Source organism: Chelonoidis abingdonii, chromosome 2 (assembly GCF_003597395.2).
Source record: "Chelonoidis abingdonii isolate Lonesome George chromosome 2, CheloAbing_2.0, whole genome shotgun sequence".
NCBI lineage: Eukaryota > Metazoa > Chordata > Testudines > Testudinidae > Chelonoidis > Chelonoidis abingdonii.
In genome coordinates this window covers 155348193-155373620 of record NC_133770.1, presented here as the reverse complement: position 1 = coordinate 155373620, position 25428 = coordinate 155348193, and the positions used below count along the sequence as shown (strand labels likewise).

The window sequence follows — 25428 nt, the reverse complement described above, 5'->3', positions numbered from 1 at the left end:
GCCCACTGAAGGCTGTGGAAAGACTCAGCCATGAACAGCCTTGGGATTAGGGCCTAAAACTGGCAGCAGAAGAAAAAGCAGCGGCTGTGCCATGCAGTGTATTGCTTGGTGCGGCTGCTGCTCTCTGAACCAAGTCTTACGAGCCCTTCTGTAGCCAAGTTTGCCCGGCCGTCACAGGCATGATTGGCTAACAGCATTTTTGTAAGTCCAGAGACAGAATGGACAAAGGGACCCTATTACGGGGGTTTATCTCCTTTTAAAACTGCCTTCCTCCCACCAAAAGAGGTTGAAATCAAAAAGCAGCACCATTTTCCAGTGTGCTTTGTTTAAAAAAAATATTTTAACATATGGCATAAAATCAGACTATGCCATGAAGGTTCATGTAGTAATACAAGGATCTAGCTCCCTTCGTAATATACTGTCTTCTCCCAGCTGTGAGCTGTAGATAAGTCTGTTTTCCAGGGGGAAGTGATGGAAAGGAACTACACCCCAAAGGTTTGAATGCATCCTGGTGACTGGGAACGCAGAGGTGTGTTCCGAATACAAGACAGTTTGAGTGAAGACTACATGTGAAGCAGCATCAAAGCATGCTATTTATAGAGCAGGTGAGCTGTCTTTCTTCTAGGGTCAGTCCGGTGGCTATTTAGAAATCAGAAAACATCAGCTTTACAGAGCAGTTCAGTACGGAACCCCGAACAAGCTCAATGCTAATAGTGCAGAGAGACCACGGAGCAGGGCTGTGCAAACTTAGCGGGGAGAGGGGCTGGGTGTTAGGTCAAGGAAAGGTGATGGTGGTTAGAGGTGTCAGCTCCAGAGTCTGTTCTAGTGAAGGGCGTTGCTCCTGGTATTCAGTGGTATGTCCATTCCTGTGATGGCCATATTCAAACTTAATCCTCAGCTCACCAATCTTGGACTGGGGTAAAATATCCGGGATCCACTCAATAGTGAAAGGGGTCGGTTCCTTTTGATCAGGTGATGTGTTGCCTGCAGGAGAAGAAGCAAGAGGAGGTAGCATTTCAGCCGTATCACGCTAACCGTGTATTAGACGGAGGTAATAAAATGACCTCCCAGACAGGGCTGGTTAAACCTAGGCTGAAAATTAAGGCTGAGTATGTGTAGGCATAGCCAGTCACTTAGTTGTCCAAGTACCCAATCTGTGGGCACACCCAGGCTGCCCAAGTGGCATTAACTGTGCCATAATAATGAAGATTGCTTAAAAAATGAACCCCACAAACACAGGCTCAAACCAGAATTTCTGGCCACTTCTGCCACAAAATTAAATCTTGTCACCTGAGACTCAATGCCCTGCCCCTTCGTTAGAATAACGCTTGCTTGCTTCCAGCCGTTGTCTTGTCCGTAAGATTTTTGGGTGGGGCCTGTCTCAGGACATGATTATACAGCACCAAACACAGTGGGGCCTCTATGTACTACCATGCTGTAAAACCATCCCCATTTTGCAACGAAAGGGTTTTCGCAGAGGTCTTTAACAGGACGATGAAACAAGTGGTGGAGCTGACAGTACTTGGCACTTGATTTCATCCAACACATTTACACAGGAGGACAAAGCATCATTAGCCCCGTCGAGGGCTGGGGACACAGAGAGGTGAGGCGACTCGCTCAGATTCAGGCAGGGTGAAGTTTATCAGCACAAGGCCTGGACACTAGTGGAAATAAGTGGCGCATAGATCTTGAAAGGATGTGAATTTCACCTACAGAGTCAGTGGTAGAGCTGGGAAATTGCCCCATTCTGTTCACTCCCTGAAGCATCGGACCCCGGCCACTGGGCTAGATGGACAACTGGTTTGATCCAGTATGGCCAGAACTAAGGACTTCTCACACATAAATGAACCCAGGTGTCCCGTCTGTTTCCCCCCCGACCCCCCTGTGCTCAGACCACTGGATGACAGTTCTCTCTTTTCTCAAACAAGAGTGGTAGAAACCAGTCAGGAGGTAACAGCTGCTTGGGTTGAGTTCACTCTTCTTCCCTCCGTTATAAACTTACCAACTTTGAGGAAAGTTTTGAGTTCCAAGGGCCGGAGAATCGGCTGCTTTTCCAGGCGCCCGTACGTCTCCGCGATGCTCTCCACTTCAACCTTCGGGCACTTAAACAGCTCGTAGGTCCCATCCCGGTTCTGGATGAAGCTGCGTGTGATTTCCAAGGGCATCTTGCAACAGAAGCCAGGCACAGAAGATCAGCATAGAGCTTTAGTGGCCGTCAACCATCACCAACCTGTATTTGGCACTGTCCCTTAACCTGCAGATGCTCAGGAACAAGGCAGAGTGGGGGCGTACAGATTCACACCCGCCTGCTAACCACCTCTACAGCCCCAGAAAGAGAAGAGTGGGGGCGAAGAAGCCCATCTGAGCTTACAGTCCCTGCCCAGAGCTCCAGAACAAAGAAGAGAGAACCCCCCGCACACCACCATCAAAGCCTTTGCAGCTGGGGTGATGAGTTAGTCCCTCTAGCTGAGGCTGGACTATGCTTGCCTGATCCCTGCTCAAATGTTCCCACCGAAGGAACTCTGCCAAACAATGCTTTCCGCTGACTGCAGAATTTCCAGCTCAGAATCACTCTGTTGTGAAGAAATCAAGGGCCCTAATTCAGCAAACTCTATGGCAGGGGTCCCCAGTGCAGAACCCGTGGGCGCCGCATCTAAATGCACCCGCGTCCTGGCCGGCGGTGGAGCTTTTGGCGGCATTTTGGCGGCAATGCCGCTCAATGACGCCGCTTGCCACTGACAAGCGGCGTCATCGAGAGGCGTTGCCCCCGAATTTCTGCGGCATTTCGGCAGCAACGCCTCTCGATGATGCTGCTTGCCGCCGACAAGTGATGTCATCGAGAGGCATCACCGCCGAAATGCTGCAGAAATTCGGCAGCATTTCGGCAGGTGCTCCACCGCCGCCACGGTCCTTCATCTGGCACCTGCCAGACGAAAAAGTTAGGGACCACTGCTCTACAGGCTTGTCTGCACTACCAAGGCTTTGCCAGTATAACGAAACCAGCAGCACCCTCTAGTGGAGATGCAGTCCTTTTCCAGGTATACTTAAGCCACCTCCCCTGCCTGAATGACACAACCTATACCAGCAAAAAGACACTTGCTGGTATAAGCTGAGTCTACATAGGGGGGTTTCAGGATGCTACATGACAAAGCCATGCGGATAAAACTTGGTTGCGTAGATCTGACTTTACCCAGGTGAGTAGCCCCGTTGAACTCAATGCGTGTGTTTGCCGGAGCAGTATCTAACTCTGCCCTGTCTCCTCTCCAGCCTGCTGACCTAACCAACTGGGCTCCATGCTTGGTCTTTAGAGAGGAACGAGGAGAACAAACAGGCCTTACCTCAGGAGTGTCAAATATTTGCTTGACCTGCAAGATGTTGGTAATGTGCCAGGTGTATTTGGAGAAGGTACCCAAGGGCAGGGCATCTTTCTGGACAAAAGCTGTGAACAGGAAGACCATATTACAGATGTAGGGCCACTGCTGTTCTATATCCAATGGCTCCATATCCCACCACCAATCCCCAGAGATAGCCAGCGGTCCTTTCATTTTCTTTGTAACCTGAAGGAACCATCATGCATTGTAACCCGGCCAACAGTGTACACCCAACCTCACCCATAGCTTTTATACTCACACTCCCTATGTAGGGCCTAAAAACACTAAACTAAACAGATTTCTGCATGGAAACCATCAGAGATTTCCCAATGTTCAGATTTCCAAAACTTTGTGCTTATGAGATCATAAGATCTTGTACCTGTAGTGGAATTAGGCAGCCGTTTCTTTGTGCTTCCTATGGAAATCCTCTGCTGCAGGGCATCAAAGAAAGACTGCGGTATATGGAACACCAGTGGCTCTGGTTTGCCTGCACATTAAACCAAGAGGTTAAAAAAAGGAGCAGTTTGACTGAAAACAGGTGGTACGGGACAGGATATGAATAAATATTCTTAAGTGCTTCTACAAGGATTTGGTTTCACTAGCACAAGAGATGATCAGTTTTGTTTTCCCTTTAAGGTCTTGTCAGATCTCACAAGCTAAGCAGGGTCAGGCCCAGTCAGTAACTGGATGGCAGACCTCCCCAGCTAACACTAGGTGCTGCAGGAAGGAACATACCCTCTGCGTCAGTATCAAACCAGTGTCTGAGCATGGAATTAGGGGGTACTGGCCAAATTCCTACTTGGAGAATTACATTTTGCCTAACTAAATTGCTACTGCAATTTCAATGGGCTATGGAGCTTTTTGCTTCTTGCCCTAAATGGCAGTGTAGCATTGCTGTGTGCTATTAATGAAGCTGCCACGTCCACTTTCAGTAGGTTAAATGATTCATGGTTACGAGGGCAGATCTTCAGCAAGTGTAAATCAGCAAGTCCACTGATTTCAGTCTACACTGAGGATCAGTGAGTGGGTCCCACTTTACAATAAGATTCCCTTTACAAAGAGTTAACAAAGGTGTAATAAACAGTTAATCAATAACTGCAGAGTCCAAAATGTTGCTTATAACCAACTACAATGACCTTCTATCGACCGGCTTTTATATCCGTCTGTAGCATGCTTCTAACACCACTTATGAACCCACGTACCAAGCGTGAACAGCAAAGGTTTGTAAAGGACTTTGAGACCTATCCGAATGACATGCACTATATACTGAAGTGATCTAGTTCTCATTAACATTTGCTGCAGCAGACCCTGACTACCCAGGGTGCATTGGCAACAATGGAGCTGTACAGACTACAAATGATGTGCCAGTAAAGGATTTTTGGTTTAAAAAATCTAGAACTCTTGCTGGCCAGAGGAAGTTATTCAGCCAGTGAACTGTCTTATAAAAACTGAGCTGAAGCAGATCTTTCACCCAACCCCACCCAGACTTTTCAGGAAGAAAATCAGCGATAAGGTTGGCGTTCCCCAAACTTGAATTTCCTCAGTACTGGAAAATCTTTGGTTTCCAAAGATCATAATGTCTAAGATCCCAAATCATGAATGGTTAGATTGTCCCTAGTGCTTCCTGAGCGGACCACTCGCTGCCCTGCACAGCCAATAAAGGATACCCAGATTTTGGGTCCAAGTTAGGTGCAGAGCATATCCCTGTGATCCCATGGGTGGGGAGAGGACAGAGAAGAGCTAGGACTGGATGGAGCTTCAGCTCATCTTCACCCGCCCCAATCGCACTGCCAGGTGTCAGAGGAACAGCTAAATGCACCCTTGTAAGGACTGCAGCAGTGTTCTTTATTCCAGACATACCTTCCAGAACAAGAGGAGGACAGGGGAGGAACAGTGTGTCAGAGATGTCTCCACGGAACAATGCATCCTGCAGTTAATGCACCTAAAGACACAATCTAGCCTTAAGGGCAAAACTCATCCCAGTGCAGAAGGCCAGCACAAAGCCTCAGGTAACCAGACAGCAAGTGTGAAAAATCAGGATGGGGGTGGGGGTAATATGAGCCTATATAAGAAAAAGACCCAAAAATCAGGACATCTTGTCACCCTAACAAAGCCTCATGCAACAATTCAGACCATATTTGATGTTTACAGCCGTGGTTCTCAACTAGGGGTACACAGAGGTTTTCTAGGGGGTACTCAACTCATCTAGCTCAGTGTCCAGGGGACTGTGACTCCCGGGAGGGGGGGTGTCACAGGATGGGTTTAGGGGAATCGCAAGTGCAAGGCTGGTGTTAGGGGGTGGCAAGCAAGGCAATTGCCCAGGGCCTTGTGCCACAGGGACCCCCATGAAGCTACATTACATGCTTCAGCCCTGGGCAGCAGGGCTCGGGCTTCAGCCCTGCCACACAAGGCTCCGGCTTCAGACAAGGCTCCCAAGTGAAACACAGGCTCAAGTACCATACTGACATGTAAGTACAATATTTATATTCCAGCTGATTTGTAGTTCTATGGTAAAAAGGAGAAAGTCAGCAATGTTTCAGTACTAGTGTGGCGCTGACACTTTTGTATTTTTGCGTCTGATTTTGTAGGCAAGTCGTTTTAAAGTGAGGTGGAACTTGCGGTACACAAAACGAATCAGACTCCCGAAAGGGGTACAGTCGTCTGGAAAGTTTGAGACTCACTGCAGAGAAAAATCAAGACTGAAGAAAACACCCAAATTGAATGAAACGCTTGCCCCACCCCAGCCACATGCTCTTCTCCCTTTGACCCAGCAGATATTTAAAGCTGATCACAACTTACGCTGCTTAACTACTGTTGCTGCTGTAAGAATGAAGCAGCAAGAAGACAAGATTCTAGGCTCTCACGAGGTGGCTCCCAGACAACACTCACCATCAAATTGGTAATGCATGGTTTGATGGATGCGTTCGGTGACGCTGGCCAGCCATTCTTGGAAGGACAAAGTCACCTGTGACTCATCCAGCAGCTGATTACAGGCTAAAAGAAAAGGAAACCCTTCATTAAATACAATTGCTCTCTTTAAACAGAGAAGATGAGCGTTCTTCACTTCCCCAATGCGGTTCCCAAAGGAAACAATGAGCAATGAAAGGCCACATACATGCTGGATTCACACCAGAAGCTCTCTGTGTGCATACATATATACCAAAGTATATTCAGCATTACAGTTATCAGACAGTTTCCAGAACTTGACGCCCTTCACGAAATGCAAAGCAGAAATATAGGGTGCAGAGTATGTGAGAGCAAGGAACAGCAACATTTCTGCTATGATGAAGACGACATTGTATTCAGTATGCATCCCATTTTCAGGGGGTAATAATTACAGTTGAGTGAATGTTTTTTGACTAATTGTTTTTTTGCTGAAATTATTTTTTTTCAGGATCCAAAACTATTTCTGAATTGGGGTTGAATTTGATGAATAGCTTCGGCTGGGGAAGAAAATTCAGAAACATTCTGTTTCAACAGGTTCATTTCAAGATTGAATTTAAAATCAAAATGTTGTCGGCTTTAAAAAAACAAACAAACTTTAAAAAAAGGTGGAAAACACCCAAAATGAAACAAAGAACTCAAGACATTTTGGGTCAATTTGAGGAAAAAATTCACTTTGGCCAGGGATGGCTCTAGGCATTTTGCCACCCGAAGCACGGCAGGCAGGCGCAGCTTGCCTGGGGAGGGTCCGCCGAAGCTGCGGGACCAGCGGACTCTCCGCAGGCAAGCCGCCCCAAGCACGTGCTTGGCGTGCTGGGGCCTGGAGCCGCCCCTGACTTTGGCTCCAATCAAACCAGATTTCTTTTTCAGATTTTTTGGGGCAGCCCCCAGCCTAAAAAGCCATTATTCACTCAGCTCTACTATTAAAAGTCATTGGGGTCTGACAGTTGGCATGTACAGCCAAGTGTTTGTGTAACTCACACACACACACACACACACACACACCTGCAACTTGACACCTGACTTTCAGAAGTGCCGAGCTCAACTCAATGGGAGCTGCAGGTGCTCCACTCCACAGAAAAAATCAGGCCTTTCATATTGCGTATGAACTTTCATATCAACTATATCCCAAAATGAGAGTCGGAACTCAAACCGGCACAGACTTGTGCATGTGGTTCATTTTACATGCTGTGAGAAATTGTACTGAATTCAGTGGAACTATACACAGTGCATAAAGTTAGACAAGCGTGTAAGTCTTTGCAGGATTGGGGACATCATTACATTTTGCTCAACTAAATCCTCCCTGAAACGTCAATTGGCTACAGTGCTTTTTGCTTCTTGTCCTAAATGGCTGCGTAGTGTCACTGTGTGCTATTAAACAAATTGCTGTATCCAATCCAGAGTTGAAAGCACTTTCAGTAAAGGGTAAGCACCTGTTATGAGCTGGGAGAAACCCTGCCACGGTTGAATTAAAACCCCATTGAGACTGATAGGTGCAAATTCACACTTCAGTAAACACAACTGTAATCATAAGCCTCCACCTATGACAAAAAGTGTGTGTAAACCTGCCCAGTAACTCCTATTTTGGCTGAGTATTGTTTCGAGTAGGGTGGGTGGGTGGGTGTGCGTAACACACACAAACTGAGAACAGACAAGCGCAGAGGCAAAAAGCAAGATAACCAAGTAGGAGCCTCTATGAACAGCGTGACCCTTTTGGGTCTAGTGTTGGCCCAAGAGGCTTGAGGACTATAAGCTAAGAAACTGCTCCTTTTGTTCTTGGTTCCTCTTGCATTCACAGGAGCAGGACGCTGTTCATCCCTTGTGAATACACAAGATTACATCAGTGAAAACACTAGACTCCATCAATGTCTATTTCCAGCTGGAACATTCCCAGGGCCCTGAATTCTAACGGGCCGATCGGGTCAAAAATGGGCAAACTCCTCTTACTTCTGCTCATAATCCCATTGAACTGAAGCAGGATCAGGCCCCCAAATAGGAAAGAGTAAGCTGCACAGACAAGGAACAAAGATATTTTCAGCTGAGAGCTGATGAGATACAAGAGGGAGTCAGAGATTGCAGTAACTGCTTTTAAGCAGAGACAAGGAAAACTGATTTGTTCGGTCTTTTCTCTCATTACATTTTCTAGGAAAGAGCCAGAGTGCTAAGAAAAATCTAACAAACCTCTGGCAATCATGAATTTCAGGTGAATAAGGAAAATGATAAAATAAATATTTTCTTTTCCTATTTATTAAGACCCTGATCCAAATGCCATTAATGTCTCACAGGTTTCCATGGGAATTGGATTGAGCCTTAACTCTCTATCATGGTAAACAGAAATAATCCTAAATATAGAGAGAAATAAACGATCCTAAAATGAGAGGTAAATAAACAGTTCTAAAATATACATGTATAAATAACCCAAAGAAAGCCAGGAGTTATTTGAGTTAGTGCCGTTTGCACTTGGCATGTCCCCAGCCAGAACGACAGCGTTGGCTCTCTGTTACATAGAATACATTGGTGTAATTCTTCTGGCTTTGATGCAGTAACTCAAGAGTAAAGGAGAGGAGAATCAGGCCCCCAGACTTTAGAAGATCAGGAGACAGAACTTGGCTTGTCTTTTTGCACAAATATTTGCCACCGTGTGGTTGTAAAATGCCTCTGTTCACTGATTCTGGTAAAGAATCATCTCACACAGACATGCAGCTGGGAGATGACACAAACGGTATGGCTACACTTGCAGCTGTACAGCGCTGGGAGTTACAGCTGTCTTCATACAGCTGTGTAGGGACAGCACTGCAGTGTGGCCACACTGACACCTACCAGCGCTGCACTGTGGCCACATTTGCAGCATTTGCAGCGCTGTTGGGAGTGGTGCATTGTGGGCAGCTATCCCAGTGTTCAAGTGGCTGCAACGTGCTTTTCAAAAGAGGAGGGTGGGGTGGAGTGTGACAGGGAGCGTAGGGGAGACAGAGAGAGTGGATTTTTGGAGCTGACACTGTTGTCAGCTCCCTGCCTTGCAAGTTCTAAGGACTGGAAGATACACAGCACCAACCTTCAATCATTTCAAAAGTTTCAACCCCTTCCCCCACCCCTCTCTCATTCACTAAATGCAAATTATGCACTCCTAAATAGCCTTCAGACCACATAAGCAGCTGCTCAGCACGGACTCCCCTCTCCCCCTCCACCGTGTGGCTCTTCTCTTCAAGCAAACAGCTGTGAACATTCCAAAGCAATTCCCCTGCCTGCCTCCATTTGCTCGCTCGAGCAAACAGGAGCTGTGTTTGTTTTTTAGATAAGCAGCTCCGGGGAGCCCGTGAGTTCAGCCACTCTTCCGGTTTGTTGCAAACAGGCATTCTGGGATACCTCCTAATACCCTGGAGGCCAATAACAGCGCTTTTGGTGGCCACACTTGACGAGCAGCGCTCCATCACCAGCACTGAAATAGTTAGTTGCAGGGAGTTGCAGCGCTGGCTGTGCCTTGCAAGTGTGGACGCAGAATAAGTTGCAGCGCTATAAACCCACCACCAGCGCTGCAACTCTTCAATGTAGCCATGGCCAAAGACAATGCCAAAGGCCAGAATAAAAGCTCAAGTCAGTTTTCTATTCCCATTTGGCCAAACGGTTCAGTTTCATCTTCAACAATTTTTTTATTTTCTATAAACACAACACTAACCCCGCTACGTTTGGTTTTTTTTAAACTCGGTATGACAAGGCACAAACCCAAGCAGCTACACGAGAGAGTCAGCACCATCTTTCAGACAGACACTGTTATTCAAGTGTATAGTTTTGCCAATATGCAGGAGAGCGGCACGGAACCATCAGTTGCAATAAGAAAGCGTAGTGATATAGGGTCTGATTTTCATCTCACTTCATTGCAAACCTGGAGTTATTCCACTGGAGTTACACCAGCATAGGCGAGAGGAGAATCAGGCCCATAATGTTTCTTTCACATGCAGGGCTGGTGCAACCTATTAGGCGACTGGCGCTAGGATTTGGGGGGTGGCATTTTCTTCGGCGGCGACCGCGGTGGTTGGATCTTCGGCTGCCCTGGTCACCGCCGGCATTTAGGCGGAAGGAGCTGGGGCAGGGGGGCATGGGGAGGGCCGCCTGCAGCAAGTAAGGAGNTCCAGCCGGCTGACTGGAGCATCACTCTCGAGTGCACCCTCAAAACAATCACTTTTACACATACACACAGACATGGTGCTTAGTGGATCCAGGCTGGGCTAGCGAGCGAGAGGGGGAAGGACGGTGATGGCTAAACCCGGTGACCTTTCTCCTTGAAGATCCTTGCCGGGCTTGCCACAAGGCCTCGATGGCAGCAAAGGCCAGAATGGCTTTCTGAGAGACTGCAGGGTATGCATGCCCAACGAGTGAAGGGTGGCCTTAGTGTCCTTCTATCCACGTAGCCTGGCATCCGTTTGATCGGAGAAGAGCCCTACTCCATCAAAGGGGGATCTTGAATTGAGGCCTGCCTCTCCTGCGATAGGCCTGCCATCTGGACCCAGGAGCTGCGACTCATCACCACCACCACTAAGACCACCCTTGCCGCTGAGTCCCATGCCTTCTGCAGGGGACATCTGGCTGCCGTGATCCCTTCCTCTACCAGGGTACCAAACTCCTGAACCTGACCCTCAGGACAGGAATCCTGGAACTTCCAGAGGCTGTCCCAGAGATTAAAATTGTATCAGCTGAGCAGGAATTGTAAGCTGGCTGTTGAACATCCTCAGAGGCTGCCTAAGAACATGCTTACAGGATTGGGCCCTGCACAAGGCAAAGCTGAAGAGTTGTTAGAGCATTCACCCAAGATGGGTGAGAACAAGTGTTTGCACCAGATCTACTCCCAACCAATGGGCTACGGGGTATTCTAGGGTTGGAGCTCTCTCAGTGTCTCCCATTGAAGCTGTATAACTTTGCATGAAACAGTTAAATATGCATTGAAAAAGCAATAAGAACTTGAATCTGGGTCCCCCACATCAGTGCCCTAACTAGCAGGCTATCGAGTAATTTTTCACTCTCTGGCCCAATGAATGAATGGTAAGGATACGTATTTGAGTGCTGAGTATGTGGCAGGGCACTCCTCTTCCCCCTCAGTTTTTCGCTACAAAGGACTGCCTTGGTTCATAACTGTGAATCTTGAGTGGAAGGAGACATCCAACTCCCTTTGAGGGGGTGGGACATAGACATTTCTTAATGGTTAGCTTAAGCCTCTCCCTGATCAGCTTGCTGCCTTCCATTAATATCTCTCCCAGGCACTAAACTCTCCTTGTGAATTGTACAGGGAGCCTGGGTACCTAACTAAGGGCCGTGGAGTCCACTGGGTGGCAGAGTGCCTAAATGTCAACTGTTGCAATACTGAATCTAAGTCCACTGTGTAGAATCATAGGACTGGAAGGGACCTTGAGAGGTCTAATCCAGTTCCTTGCACTCCTGGAAGAACTAAGTATTATCTAGACTATCCCTGATAGGTGTTTGTCTAACCTGCTCTTAAAAATCTCCAATGACAGAGATTCCACAACCTCCTTAGGCAATTTATTCTAGTGCTTAACCACTCTGACAGTTAGGAAGTTTTTCCTGATGTCCACCCTAAACCTTCCTTGCTGCAATGTAAGCCCATTGTCCTATCCTCAGAGGTTAAGAAAAACAATATTTATCCCTCCTCCTTGTAACAACCTTTTATGTACTTGAAAACTGTTATCATGTCCTCTCTCAGTCTTCTCTTTTCCAGACTAAACAAACTCAATTTTTTCAATCTTCCCTCATAAGTCATGTTTTCTAGACCTTTAACATTTTTGTTGCTCTCTTCTGGAGTTTCTCCAGTTTGTCCATATATTTACTGAAATGTGGCACCCAGAACTGGACACAATACTCCAGTTGAGGCCTAATCAGCATGGAGTAGAGCGGAAGAATTACTTCTCATGTCTTGCTTACAACACTCATGCTAATACATCCCAGAATGATGTTTGCTTTTTTTGCAACACTGTTACACTGTGGACTCATATCATATTTAGCTTGTGATCCACTATGTCCCGCAGATCCCTTTCTGCAGTACTCCTTCCTAGGCAGTCATTTGCCATTTTGTATGTGTGCAACTGATTCTTCCTTCCTAAATGGAGTACTTTGCCTTTGTCCTTAATTAATTTCATCCTATTTACTTCAGACCATTTCTCCAGATCATTTTGAATTTTAATCCTATCCTCCAATGCACTTGCAACCCCTTCCAGCTTGGTATCATCCACAAACTTCATAAGTGTACTCTCTATGCCATTATCTAAATCATTGATGAAAATATTGACAGAACTGGACCCAGAACTGATCTCTGCAGGACCCCACTCATTATACCCTTCCAGCATGACTGTGAATCACTGATAATGACTCTCTGGGAACAGTTTCCCAACCAGTTTTGCACCCACCTTACAGTAGCTCCATCTAGGATGCATTTCCCTAGATGTAGAACTAGCCAGGGCCAGTGCAACCATTTAGGCCACCTAGGGGATTTGGGGGGCACCATTTTCTTTGGCAGTGACTGCGGCGGCCGGACCTTTGGCCGCCCCGGTCGCCGCCAGCATTTAGGCGGAGGGAGCTGGGGAAGGGGAGCACGGGGAGGGCTGCCTGCAGCAAGTAAGGGGCGAGGGGCGGCACACAAGGGAACTCCCCACCCCAGCTCACCCCTGCCCCACGTCCTCCCCGAGCATGCCCTGGCTGCTTCACTTCTCCTGCCTCCCAGGCTTGTGGCACCTAAGCTGACTGGCTTAGTGAAGCGGCGATGGCATGCTCAGAGAGGAGGCGAAGCAGGGGTGAGCTGCTTCACTTCTCCCGCCTCCCAGGCTTGCGGTGCCAATCAGCTTAGGCGCCACAAGCCTGGGAGGCGGGAGAAGTGAAGCAGCGACAGTGTGCTCAGGGTGCTTGTGCTCGTGCACGGAGCAGGGGGAAGCTGGGGCGGGGGGAGGAGGTCCCGGAGGGGGGGCGTCTCAGGGCGGAGGGGGAGCTGCCACGGGGGGGTGCCTCAGTGCAGGGGAAGGGGGGGCAGGAGCCACCGCAGAGCTCAGGGAGGGCTCAAGGTGGAAGTTTTGCCTAGGGCGCGAAACATCCTTGCACCAGCCCTGTTCACATGGGTTATAACAATTTTGAGCCAAATCACCAGCTGGTGTAAATATCCAAGGCTCCACTGACTGCTATAGAGCTATGTTAATTTACCACAGCTAAGGATCTGGCCCTTGGTTTGCAGGATTTTTTCCCCCACACACTAGGTATTTTTGTATTTCTGGTGCTCTTATGGCTGAGCGAAAGAGACCGCAGAAATGAAACTTACCTTGCCTTTTTAGTGAAGACGCAACAGCTGGCTTTTTCAGTCCACTTTTCCTCAGATTGCAGTTGGCTGGATCTTGAGCCAGGAGTGGACTATTTCCTTGTGTACCTTAGGTTCAATTTAAAAAAGCTTTAGTTTCCAAGCTTTAGCGACACACTTTTTGTAACCTGCAGAGCTAGAATAGTAGCGTCTGATCGTCAAGTTTAACAACTGAGATCCCCAGGGGCTCCATCCTTGCACAGGGATGGAATTGACAAAGTGCTTTCCACCTCTAACAGCCAGCACTCTAAGTGCACTCAGAGACAAGACAGAGGAAACATCTAGTTTCATTGAATCCCATTAAAAAATCACACGCCGGTTAGAAGATTCAAATGGTCCTCCTGATCAGCAATGACCTGGTCAAATCTACAGATACCCACTGAAACCCCTATTAAAGAACTGAAATGGTCCCTTACCAGATGCTTCATCTTTTTTCCTCTTTTTTGGCTTGGAAGCAGTGGGCTCGCCAGCCTGCATGGTGGATTCAGGATGGCAAACTAACTGGGGCACTCTGATCCCTTTAAGACCTGGAAAAAACAACCACTGAGTCTTTATAACTAAGCAATTATAATTAAGCGCGAGGTTAATGCAACATCCCGGCCACCATCCTGCAAACACGTATGTGTATGCTTAAATTGACAGACGTGCATAATCCAACTAAACTCAGTGGGGCTACCCACGTGTGAGGTTCCTTACCTGAAAGCGCAAGATCTAAACTTAGTCTGTATTTTCAAATGTTCACTTCTCTCTCTCCATGTTAATAAGGGGCCTGTTTCTGCAAATCCTTACTCACCACACAAGTAAGGATCTCGGACTGCCAATAAGCCACATATCCAGAGTCCAGCTACCTTGAGTTACAGGTGTGAAAAAAATATGTAACTGCTTTTAGAGTGAGAAAAGAGCTTCCTTCCCATGTGTACATGACTGTTAGAATTAAAACAAACAAACAAAAACAACTTTGATCATCCCCAAAAGGGAATTGTTTGACAAGTTAAAAGTGAAAATAGGGTGAGGGATGGAGGGGAAGGAATCATAACTAAAAGCATTTTGCCATTTTAACAATAACACTTGCTACTAAGGAAATGCTAGGATGTTAGAGGTGGCGGGGGGTGACGGTGGAGGGGCAAATCAAAAGGAATGCAGACATGGATTAGAATCATAGAATATCAGGGTTGGAAGGGACCTCAGGAGGTCATCTAGTCCAACCCCCTGCTCAAAGCAGGACCAATCCCCAACTAAATCATCCCAGTCAGGGCTCTCTCAAGCCAGGCCTTAAAAACCTCTAAGGAAGGAAATTCCCCCACCTCCCTAGGTAACCCTAGGTAAGATGTCAGCGTAAGCTTGGGTCTCCATTCCTTCTCTGTGCAGCAGCTTTTGCTTCCATATTAGTGATCCTAACTAATATCAAACCACAACACACCTCTGTATGGCCGGCACAACAGCTACTGCATTCAAGGCAAGATTCATTCATTTCCAGAGCAAACAGGTACAACTCTGACTTCAGTAGGAACTGTACCTGCTTGCACCAGGGTTAGCAGATTTCCAAAATACGGCTGAAGGGATTGCTTTGTAATTTAAGAGGGAATGAACTCAATAGGCCAATTCCTCTCATGGGGTAGTCCCACCAGGTTAAACGGTGTTACATGAGAGATTAACCAGGCCCAGTATGTACATGTTGGCAAAATGGTGGTGAAAATGGACATGATAATGGCTGAACAAAACCATAATACTTTGCACTTCTCACCCAAAGATCTCAAACCACTTCACTAATCACTTAAGCCCCCAAAGTTCCTAGGTATGATCAGTTCTATTTTATAGATGGGGAAAGTGAGGCACTGACGGGTTAAGTGACTTACCTAGGGTCACGCAGCAAGTCAGCAGCAGCGTTAATGCATGTTAATAGAGTTTGGCCAGTTAGAGCCTGGTTCCGATCATACACCAATTTCACACCACCTAGCACAATGCGACCTTGATCCGTGATGGGGGCTCTCCCCTGCTCCCCAATACAGATAATAATTTACACTTGTGTAGCGCCAATGCGTAGTTTTGTTCCTGATCTTAATTACACTGGCATAAACCAGAATTAGTCCCGTAGGGCCAACATTCTGAAAGGTATTTAGGGACCTACATTTAGTAAGGGTATTTATGCTAGATGCCAACTGAAATTTTAAAGAGCACCGTGGTGCCTAACTCCCATGATCTATCTTTAGGTCCCTAAATAGCAAGCAAAATCAAGCCCTTAATGTTCACGTAGCCAATCTGGATTAGCTAGATGTTGGAAATAATTAGTTTACTCAGCTTCCACATAAGTGTTTTTTTATTAGTCCAAAGGCCACTTGATGTAGATTACCTCCAAAATACAAATACAAACATATATCCACTTTTATACTATGTTCTAGTGACTATATAGTTAGAAGCATTGGCCAAAACAGCATAGTGCCGTATTTAAGCAGGGTTGATTAGACAAGTCATCTCTTAATGTACACCACTTACAGGCCCAAATCCACCTCCCTACCCAAAAAAACCCTTTAAAGCCCATTAGACTTGTGTACCCGTAATCCTTGAATGGAGAGACGCTCCCTCCCAGTTTAGCTACCCCAAGAGAAACACTCATCTGCCTCCCACTCCTAGGTTCTTGATTTTCTTCCACATAAGACAGCCCAGCAGAAAGGAAGCCAGCCAGCAATGATCCACTGTGCCACTGCCTCTGACTCAGTACTCCCACCCAGACCACCCATGTAAGGTTTCTGCTTTCTCTTCTAAAGTAAGTTACGTACATGGGGACGAGGTAGGTCAGGGGTTGGCAACCTTTCAGAAGTGCTGTGCTGAGTCTTCATTTATTCACTCTAATTTAAGGTTTGGCGTGCCAGTAATACATTGGAGAGTTTTTAGAAGGGCTCTTTCTATAAAAGTCTATGATGTATAACTAAATTACTGTTGTATGTAAAGTAAATAAGGTTTTAAAAATGTTTAAGAAGTTTCATTTAAAATTAAATAAAACTGCAGAGCTCCCCGGGCCAGTGGCCAGGACCTGGGCAGTGCGAGTGCCACTGAAAATTAGCTCGCGTGCCGCCTTCGGTTGCCTACCCCTGAGGTAGGTAATCAAGCCTGGGAAGGGGGCGACAGCCCCCTGTGGTTCTGATCTGCTGCAGGCCACATTTGTTTTCTGAGCCGGAGACAGAAATGCTCTGCAGCCAGCATGGTTTAGCAGTCATCAAATAGGGGAATGGACAGTAGCGTTCAGGCAATCCACCCCTGTGCAGACACTCCCCATCAGTTGGAATACTGCTGACCAAACCCTGCGCTCTCTCATTTCCCCCACCTGCCCCGCCATCTTCTTTCACTCGCTTCGTCATTCTAAACCTCCCTGCAGGTCCACCCCAGCCCTAGCCCCGCTTACCGTTGGAATCGTAACTGAGGAAGTCCGAGAACTCCTGCGCCAGAGTCTCGTCGCTGGCAAAGGCAGAGATGCAGGCGAAGAAGTGAATACATCTCTGGGCAGCCTCTTCCTTGGCAGAGCTGGCCTTGCTGGATTTCAGAGTCTGGCAGGAGCAGAGAAACCTGTGCTCTGGCACATTCTTATTGCTCATCTTCTGAGCAAAGGAGGCATGGAGATACCCCAAGCTGTGCTTCTGACTGGCCTTGCACTTCACTACCAGGATGTTCTTGGTAATCCTTTGAACCAGGGGGCCGGTGGGCTCTGTTGCCAGCTGCCAGATGGTTTGCTTAGTTTCGGGGGAGGCCTGCATAGAGTTTAAGATGGAGCTTTTCAAGGTCAAAGGGGTGGCCTCGGTCTGACAGTTCACAGCCAGCTTGATGTGCTGGCACTGGTTTTCCACCACGCCTTGAGTGGCTGCCTTCAAACATGATGGGACGTAGCAGCGTCCGGAGCTGAGCTGCGTGATGATGGTTCCATCCACAGTCTGGATGGTTGTCTCTGAAACCCCCAGCTCCACAAAGCACCGGTAGTCTGGCCCCCGGTCTCTCTGCCGTACCGAGTAGATCTGCAGATCCGAGCCCGTGATGATCTTCACAGCGTCGACGCCAGGCTGCTTCCGAGCGCCGTAGCGAAAAATCGTCCCGCAGGTTTTGTTCTTGCAGCTCAGCCCTCTGGTGCCGTTATAAGTGCCACAGCGGGGACATTTCCTTATTCCCCTGAGCGTAGCTTTTCCCAAGTCTGATAAGAAGGCTGGGACTTTAGTCCTCACTGAGTTCGGGTCCATCCTCCAGGGAGCCTGAAACATCAGGGAAGTCAAGAAGTCAATCAAACTGGATCTCCTGCTTCGCTCCCTAGCTGCTCATATTATTACTATTTGTATGACAATTGCACCTAGAGGCTGCAATGGAGCTCAATGCCCCAGTGTGCTAGGAGCTGTATAAACACATAGTGAGAGACAGCCCCTTTCCTCGGCAGATCAACAGACAAAGCAGACAAAAGGTGGGAAACAGAGGCAGAGAGAGAGGGGAAGTGATTTTTTTGCCCAAAATCACACGGCGGGTCAGTGGCAAAGCTAGAAACAGAATCCAAGAATTAAAAATTATATTTCAAAGAGTGTCCTTACCTGTGTTGTTCATCACAGCTTCTCTTAATCAAAGAACTGAAAAGAATTTAGGACTAAATCTACAAAGGGGCCCCAAGGATGCAGTCAGTCTCATGCATACATAGCCACTTTCCAAGCTGAGAGACTTGGACTGCGTGAAGAGGGGCAGCCACCAGCATGTTCCTCACCATGTCATCTAACCCTAAGAGCAGCACTGAAGGTGGGGTGCTGTTTTCAAAGCCATGTCAGGGATCTGGATGCCCTATTCCCCTCCATTTCCTTGAGCACTGGGTGTCCAAATCCCTTAGGCAGCTCTGAAAATCTCAGTCACGTTGGTTAAAATAGTGGTGACCGATTGATCCTAGTGCTTCTTTAGCTGGAGGTGATGATGGGAGCTCTTTCAAAGAAAGCTCCGGGGAGACAATGCTCTCTCTCTGTCTCACACACGGCATCATGTTCAGACTATACGTTATTTTAAATCTCTTCAGGCCAGGAGAAAGAGAAGTTCAAAGACACTTACCATCTCAATAGGGCCCTTCATTTTTGTTTTTATTTTATTTAATTTTCCCTGGGAATTTATTGGTGTTTTTACTACAACAAAAAAGAGGTGAAAATGGGTGGAAAAAACTATTAATAATTTTTCTGAGTGGATGGAAGGATCGGGGGAAAAGTATGCAGTAGATTAATACTTTGATGAATGGAATTTAATGTGGTTTTCTGCAGAACTAAAACAGAACTCAAAACACAATTTCTCCTTTGAGTTTAAGAAAACAATATCGCTCTAATCTTCAAATAAAACTTTTCATTGGAATAAACAGTTTGCTGTTGTAAACACAGAACTATTAGCCAATAAATACTGACATTTAAGAATTGAGCCACATGATTTGTAGTGCATACACTTCACTTCATCCTTTCCTCCTGTTTTTTGTTTTTAACTTTCCTTGTGTGCTGAAACACATTCTGATACCAATTTTCATTTTCTTCCCATTTTAGTGGGTCAGATCTTTAATCTGTTCCCTGCTAACAGCTTGAAATGTGTCTGTGGTCGGCGTGAAATTCATTGGTATGTTCAGATGCGCAGGCACTTCAGGGCTTGCATGGGTGCCTGTTTGTTTATTGTGTGTATCTTCTAGCGTTACTACCACAGGATGCTTGGAATATACACACAGACTAATGTATTATCATAATATGATGCAATGCGTGCGACATATCTATTTTCCTAATAAAGCAAGTTACTTTCTATACATTTGAATGATACAAAAGTAGGGTAAAAATCCGGAAAAAAAACCAAGATTTTTTCAGTAAAAACCAGTTTAAACTGAAAACAAAGGAGCCTATATATCCCTACTACTACTCCACCCACCTTGAGGCCTGGTCTACACACCATTTTATACCGGTATAATTATTTTTATTAGAGGTGTGTGAGTTTTATCAATTATACCCGGTCTTACATTAACATAAAGGTGCCTTATACCAATATAGCTGACTCCTGTTCCCTCTGTCCCATATGGGAAAAAGCTACACCAGTATAAGCATTTTTATACTGGTATAAATGCATCCACATGAGGAGGGTGGTACTGTATTATCTATACCCGTGTAATGAAAGTAGTGTAACTTCTGTGTGTAGACAAGCTCTGAACTTAAAACTCTGATCAGAATGGCATTGCTATGATATTCTTACTATGTAGGGATCTCATCTTTCAGCCCTAACTCAGAAGTAGGTCTGCTAAAGACACAGAGCCTCCCCCATCCGGGTGTAAATCAGGTTTATCTCCATCAATGTCAATGGAATTACACCAGCGTAAAACAGTGTTAGAAGCAAATCAGGCCCCACAAGACAACTCAGAGTTAAGGCTGCAAGGATCAGAGTCTTGACCCCTTGCTAGCAATCTGGATAGTACTCTAAGCATCAGGCCCCTCAAAAGTATATAGGCGTCTAAATGGGATTGTAATGCAGGTAGATACACCTCTACCCCAATATAACGCTGTCCTCTGGCGTCAAAAAATCTTACCATGTTATAGGTGAAACTGTATAATATCGAACTTGCTTTGATCTGCCGGAGCGCACAGCCTCGCCCACCCGGAGCGCTGCTTTACTGCGTTATCTCCGAATTCGTGTTATATCAGGTCACGTTATATTGGGGTAGAGGTGTATCTAAATATCTTTGATGATCTGGGCCCAGGTGTCAAATGTGGGCAGAGTTGTCTCAGCTCTTCTAAGACAGAAACACTGACTTCTATACAGCTTGTTATAAGGGGTCTTTTTAATGTGTCTTTTAAATATATATAAAATCTCCTTTCTCCTCTGCATGGACATTAACAATCTCCCAGCAGCTTTTGAAGTGTAAGAGTTTGCTCTTTGCCAAAACCTGCTCGCTCCCCACTGCTGCAGAGTGTGTCGTGCACTGGTTCTCTGTATGACAGCTGGCCTCCTGCCATGATGGTAGCTTCCCCTGCCTGCGTGGGGCTGACAATGAGAGTTCCTCATGTGGCTTGCAAGAAGTAGTCAATGGCAAACTGAATTGGGAGGAGGAAAGGCAGTTAGAAATGTAAGGGTACGTCCTTAGCGGTTATTAAGAGAGTGTGAGTCAGTCCCATGTGTAGGAGTGAATAGGGGTATGACATGAAAGATAAGGTGAATATGAGAGCAGGAAAACGAGATTTAAAAAATCAGTGAGATGAGGGAACAGTTGTGCAGAGCCCTGAAGGTGAAGATATGGGGTGATCAACTATTTTCCATATTTCATTTTATATATAATCTGTGGTCATTACAGCTGGAGTTCCCAGTATGCTGGGAGGTGCAGACAAAAAAGCCAACATTATATACAACAGGCTTATAAGTCCATCTCTGCCTCCACCAACACCACCACAATGTCACCCAATAACACTGGTGATGCTTCCTTCAGAGGAAAAGCAACATAGGCCATAAGTTGTACTCACATCTTCAGCTAAGAATGTCTCATGTGGGCTCTGTGTCTGAGGGGGATGGGAAAAGGTGAGATCTGATGCTTTCAAGTCTTCCTGGAATTCTGACCAGTGTCTACCCTCTACATTTTAGATGTCATAATGAAGAAATTCCATTTGATCTGTTGGTGGCAGACTGTCATGCTGTTGCTGTGCGAGCACAACAGAGCAGAGCTGAACGGAGGGTGAAACCTGCATCTACAATTAATGCAGCAGAAAGTGACCTCTGGAACACACTGGACATCCAGGAGTAGAATGTATAAGGCTAGGATTTAAATGAATTATGTGTGCTAGGACTTTGGCAAAAAAATGAGAGGACCAAGTGATCTAATGGCTTTTACTATAGAAAATGAAATAAACTAGGCTAGGCAGAATCAAATTTTATTTATAATTTTGACTGGTAATATCAATGATTCATTGCAAGCTTTTTGAATTTTTATCTATTTAAATTGTCACAGTTGCAGGAAATTATGTGGTGGGGGGGAAGACCAAAATGATTTAATGACAGTAACTGTTGAGATTAAAAGTTAAAGTTTTATAACCGTTAAACACAAACAGTCAACGTCATATGTCAAAATACACAAAGTAAATACCCTTAAGTCAAACTCTAGTAAGTCTCAAATAGTTCTTTTCTTACTTTGCCTATCTGTACATTTTGATCATCAATGAATATATTTTTGTATTGACTTCAGTGCACAGTGAAATCGACATTAACTGATAGTTACCAAAAAAAATCTCATTGTTTCAAGTCTAAATATAGCCAAAATGACTAGGTCAGAGAACAAAGTCCTTACTGAGACCATTAGCAATAGCCCAATGAACTTTGGCAGATTTCAGTTTTCTTACAATGTTTTGTAGGTGGGAAATTGAACTGAGTCCTCGCTAACTACACAAACTCTGTGCACTGAGACCCATTCACCTATTTGTGCTCAGAACTATCTTATGATGGAGCAAAGGATGATGTCAATTTATTTCACAGGATGTGGACCTTGTCATAAGTGTTATTATTTGTCCATTCAGTGCCAGCAATGTGCATGTGGATGATTTAGTTGGGGATTGGTCCTGCTTAGAGGAGAGGGTTGGACTAGATGACCTCCTGAGGTCCTTTCCAACCCTGATAGTCTATGATTCTATGACAAAAGATGAGACCCAAAAATAAAGCCATTTCCTGAGTCAATGAGCTTCCAATCTACGCAAGACAGAGTCAACACTGGGAACCAGATGAAGAAATAAGTTGGATTTTTGTTTTTACTTGTATGGTAATATTGTCAACTCATTTGTGGGCATTCAAAGAGATGGGGTGAGGAACGATTTTAATGGAATAAGGCTGGCAATATGACACATTCACCAAGGACTGAATGAGAAGTTATGGAACTTTGAAGAATAGCTACCAAACATGTACAAACTTGGCTCTGGTAAAGTAATCTTATAATGTTACAGATTCAGAGGAATCTCTCTCTTTTGTTATTTCCATGTAAAAAAACAAAAAAAAACAGCATGTAGCTAATACACAGAGATAATAAGAGCTCAGAAAATACTGGAGAAAATATCATATAGTTTGAAAGATTCTTTGGAAGGATTATTTGGTCTTTGTTCCTTGATTTATATTGAACAGATGCAGAGGAAGAGCACAGCAGTACTGTGTAAGCAGTGTGTCTGAATGCAGTTGTTTGCTAGGTGTCTTTCCTTCCTTAGTCACACAGGGCTTGAATAAAATAAAAAGATAATTTACAAGCTAGACTGAACAGATTGATCCAAATCATTAACAGCTTTTAGATCTTCCTAAATTAAATGAGTCCAAATTTTGCTGCACTGTCAATATGCCAGGAGCCTGAGGGCTGTCCCTGTTTAGCCTAATCATGAAGCAGCTTGCATCCAGCCTCTAATACAAAAGGGTGGTTGGTACATCAGATGAGTTAAAGCACATGATATCCTGATCCAGCATTCTTCAGGATAAAGTTCCTTTTGCTCTGCCACTATGAATTGATTACATGAACGTGAGGCAACAATATTGTTATATAACAACCTCTGCACCATCACATTACCAAATATTGAAGAAGCTGTTGTGTAGAATGCTGTATCATAACGTCATGGTAAGTCAATGGCCACCCTAGCATTTCTGGCAACAACAACAACAAACAAAAAAAAACCCTGACTGTTGCTAACACTGGGAGTGCTGGTGTTAACAGTAAAGACATTAATGTAGACAAGGCTCCCGGTGTTTTTAAAACCCTATCATTTGGCAGGTGCTCAAATTAAGGTTAGACACCACAATGCTTAAAGCGACCACAGGTGATTTGTCTATCCGTACTAAAACTGTCACAGATCTGCATCACTTTAAATAAAAATGAGCAAGTTTTGCCAGTTCTCCTGCCCCCAAAACCCTTGGTTAGTCACAGCCACTGATGGTTGGAGGATGTCACATTACAGCACAGGTTGACCCAATAGTGGCATTTCATGGTAATACCACATCATGATACAAAGATTTGCGATTTCCCAAGTGTTTTGACGTTTACAATGTAGCAAAAATGCACAGAGCTGTTGTGAAGTTACCATAAAGATGCAAATTGTCTTCAAGGCTTCATGCCCTCACTATGCCAAATAATACGACATCACAATACAATGATGCCATGAAGATAATAAAGGACCCACAATCTGGTCATATGCACCTCTACATCATCGCATCAAGAGGCCAAACACCGTGATGTGACACTGATGTCATACCATGGTGACTTCATGGCATCACTTGGTCTACCAAACGCAGCCACATGCACTGCAGCATCTTTACACTGTGGTGTCACAGTGACTGCAGAGATGATACAGCATAATGTCACACGGGTATGTGTGTCACAGCACCATGGCTACACCAGTGTCACAGTGACATTAATGACATCACACAAGCAGTATCACAGCACCATGGTTACACTTCTGTGTCACTATGGCACTGATGACATCACACAGGCGCATGGGCCGCAGCACCATGGTTACCCCAGTTGTGTCACAGCGACATCGATGACATCACATGGACATATGCACCGTAGCACCATGGTTACCCCGGTTGTGTCACAGCGACATCGATGACATCACATGGATGCATGCGCCGTAGCACCACGGTTACCCTGGTTCTGTCACAGCGACAGCGTCGCTGATGTCACATTAGTGCACGTGCCGCAGTGGTGTAAGGAGGGTGCTTGCAATAGCATCCATAACACATTCTGATGTCATCACCCCTCCCAACACCAGGGTCTGGAGAAAGGGGCCTAAGGACCCCCCATTATTTCCCAGGATCCTCTTCGGCCTCCCTTATGTCATTTCCTGTTCCGGGGGGGCCACAGCCGGGCCACTTCTGAGCGAGACTTCGGACTCGCATCGCCCTTACCTGGGCAGCCTCCCCGAGCCTCGGGTCCCAGCCGGGCCGCCTGCGAGGGGAGTCAGCGAGCGGCCTCCGCCATGGCTCCTTACAAACGGCCAGCGGGCCTCGGCTGTAACGGCAGTCCCCATTGGGCGGTCCTCCGTCACGTGGTAGGCAGGCTGAGCATGACGGGAGGTGTAGTTCCGCCCGGCAGCTGCTGGCAGGGTAGCTCGCTTGTAATTGACTAACGCGCTGAGGCGAGCCTGCTATGGCTAGAGCTCAGTAATGCGTGGGAGTATAATTAATCTAGTTAATGAGCGTGAATTAGCATGCCCGTGAGTTAATGGGTGCAAGTGTAACTAGCAAATGACAGGATCAATGAGCTAGTATGATCAGGGACCTAACTCCAGAGTATCCCTAAACCAGCAGTTCTCAAACTTTTCTACTGGTGACCCCTTTCGCATAGCAAGCCTCTGACTGCAAACCCCCACCCTTCTGAATTAAAAACACCTTTTAATATATTTAACACCACTATAAATGCTGGAGCCAACACAAGGTTTAGAGTGGAGGCTGACAGCTCGTGACTCTCCCCCACCCCCCATGTAATAACCTCACAACCCCCAGTTTGAGAACCCCTGCCCTAAACCTAGCAGAGGCTGGGACTAGACAAGGTCACTAGAAATTGTCCTGTTCTGTTCACTGACCCTGAAGCATCTGGCCACAGTAGGAAGATAGGATACTGGGCTCAATGGATTGATGCAGCATGGCTATACTTAATGCGAATGATAGCTGGGCTATGATATAAAGTTCACTGGCATAGCTATGTCTCTCGGGGTGAAATCCACGCCCCCAAGATGCATAGGCATACCACCAGCTTAGACAGTGCTAGGTCAATGGAAAAATTCTTTCATG

General features: G+C 46.0%; 1 protein-coding gene across 2 annotated transcripts; it reads right to left on the bottom strand.

The window, feature by feature from the left end:
* Positions 1-305: 305 nt before the first annotated feature.
* Positions 306-24660, bottom strand: C2H2orf42 (chromosome 2 C2orf42 homolog). 2 transcript variants are annotated; one of them, XM_075062742.1, is made up of 9 exons: positions 24544-24660; positions 17060-17894; positions 14076-14186; positions 13624-13728; positions 6261-6365; positions 3751-3858; positions 3339-3439; positions 2003-2165; positions 306-984 (listed from the first exon to the last, which is right to left on the bottom strand). In XM_075062742.1, the coding sequence occupies exons 2-9, from the start codon at positions 17880-17882 to the stop codon at positions 776-778; spliced, it is 1725 nt and encodes a 574-aa protein (XP_074918843.1). In that variant the 5' UTR covers positions 17883-17894; positions 24544-24660; the 3' UTR covers positions 306-775. The 2 variants fall into 2 exon arrangements, with proteins under 2 accessions (XP_074918843.1, XP_032620764.1); XM_032764873.2 differs by lacking the exon at positions 24544-24660 and having other exon boundaries at positions 17060-17903.
* Positions 24661-25428: the final 768 nt, after the last annotated feature.

Coding starts and splice junctions, on each gene's coding strand:
- C2H2orf42 (XM_032764873.2), bottom strand. CDS start 17,903: ATGTTTCAGGCTCCCTGGAGGATGGACCCGAACTCAGTGAGGACTAAA. Junction 14,187..17,059: donor CCTCAGTTACGATTCCAACG/GTAAGCGGGGCT, acceptor TGTTTTTTCCAG/GTCTTAAAGGGATCAGAGTG. Junction 6,366..13,623: donor GTCTTCACTAAAAAGGCAAG/GTAAGTTTCATT, acceptor CTTTTCTTTTAG/CCTGTAATCAGCTGCTGGAT.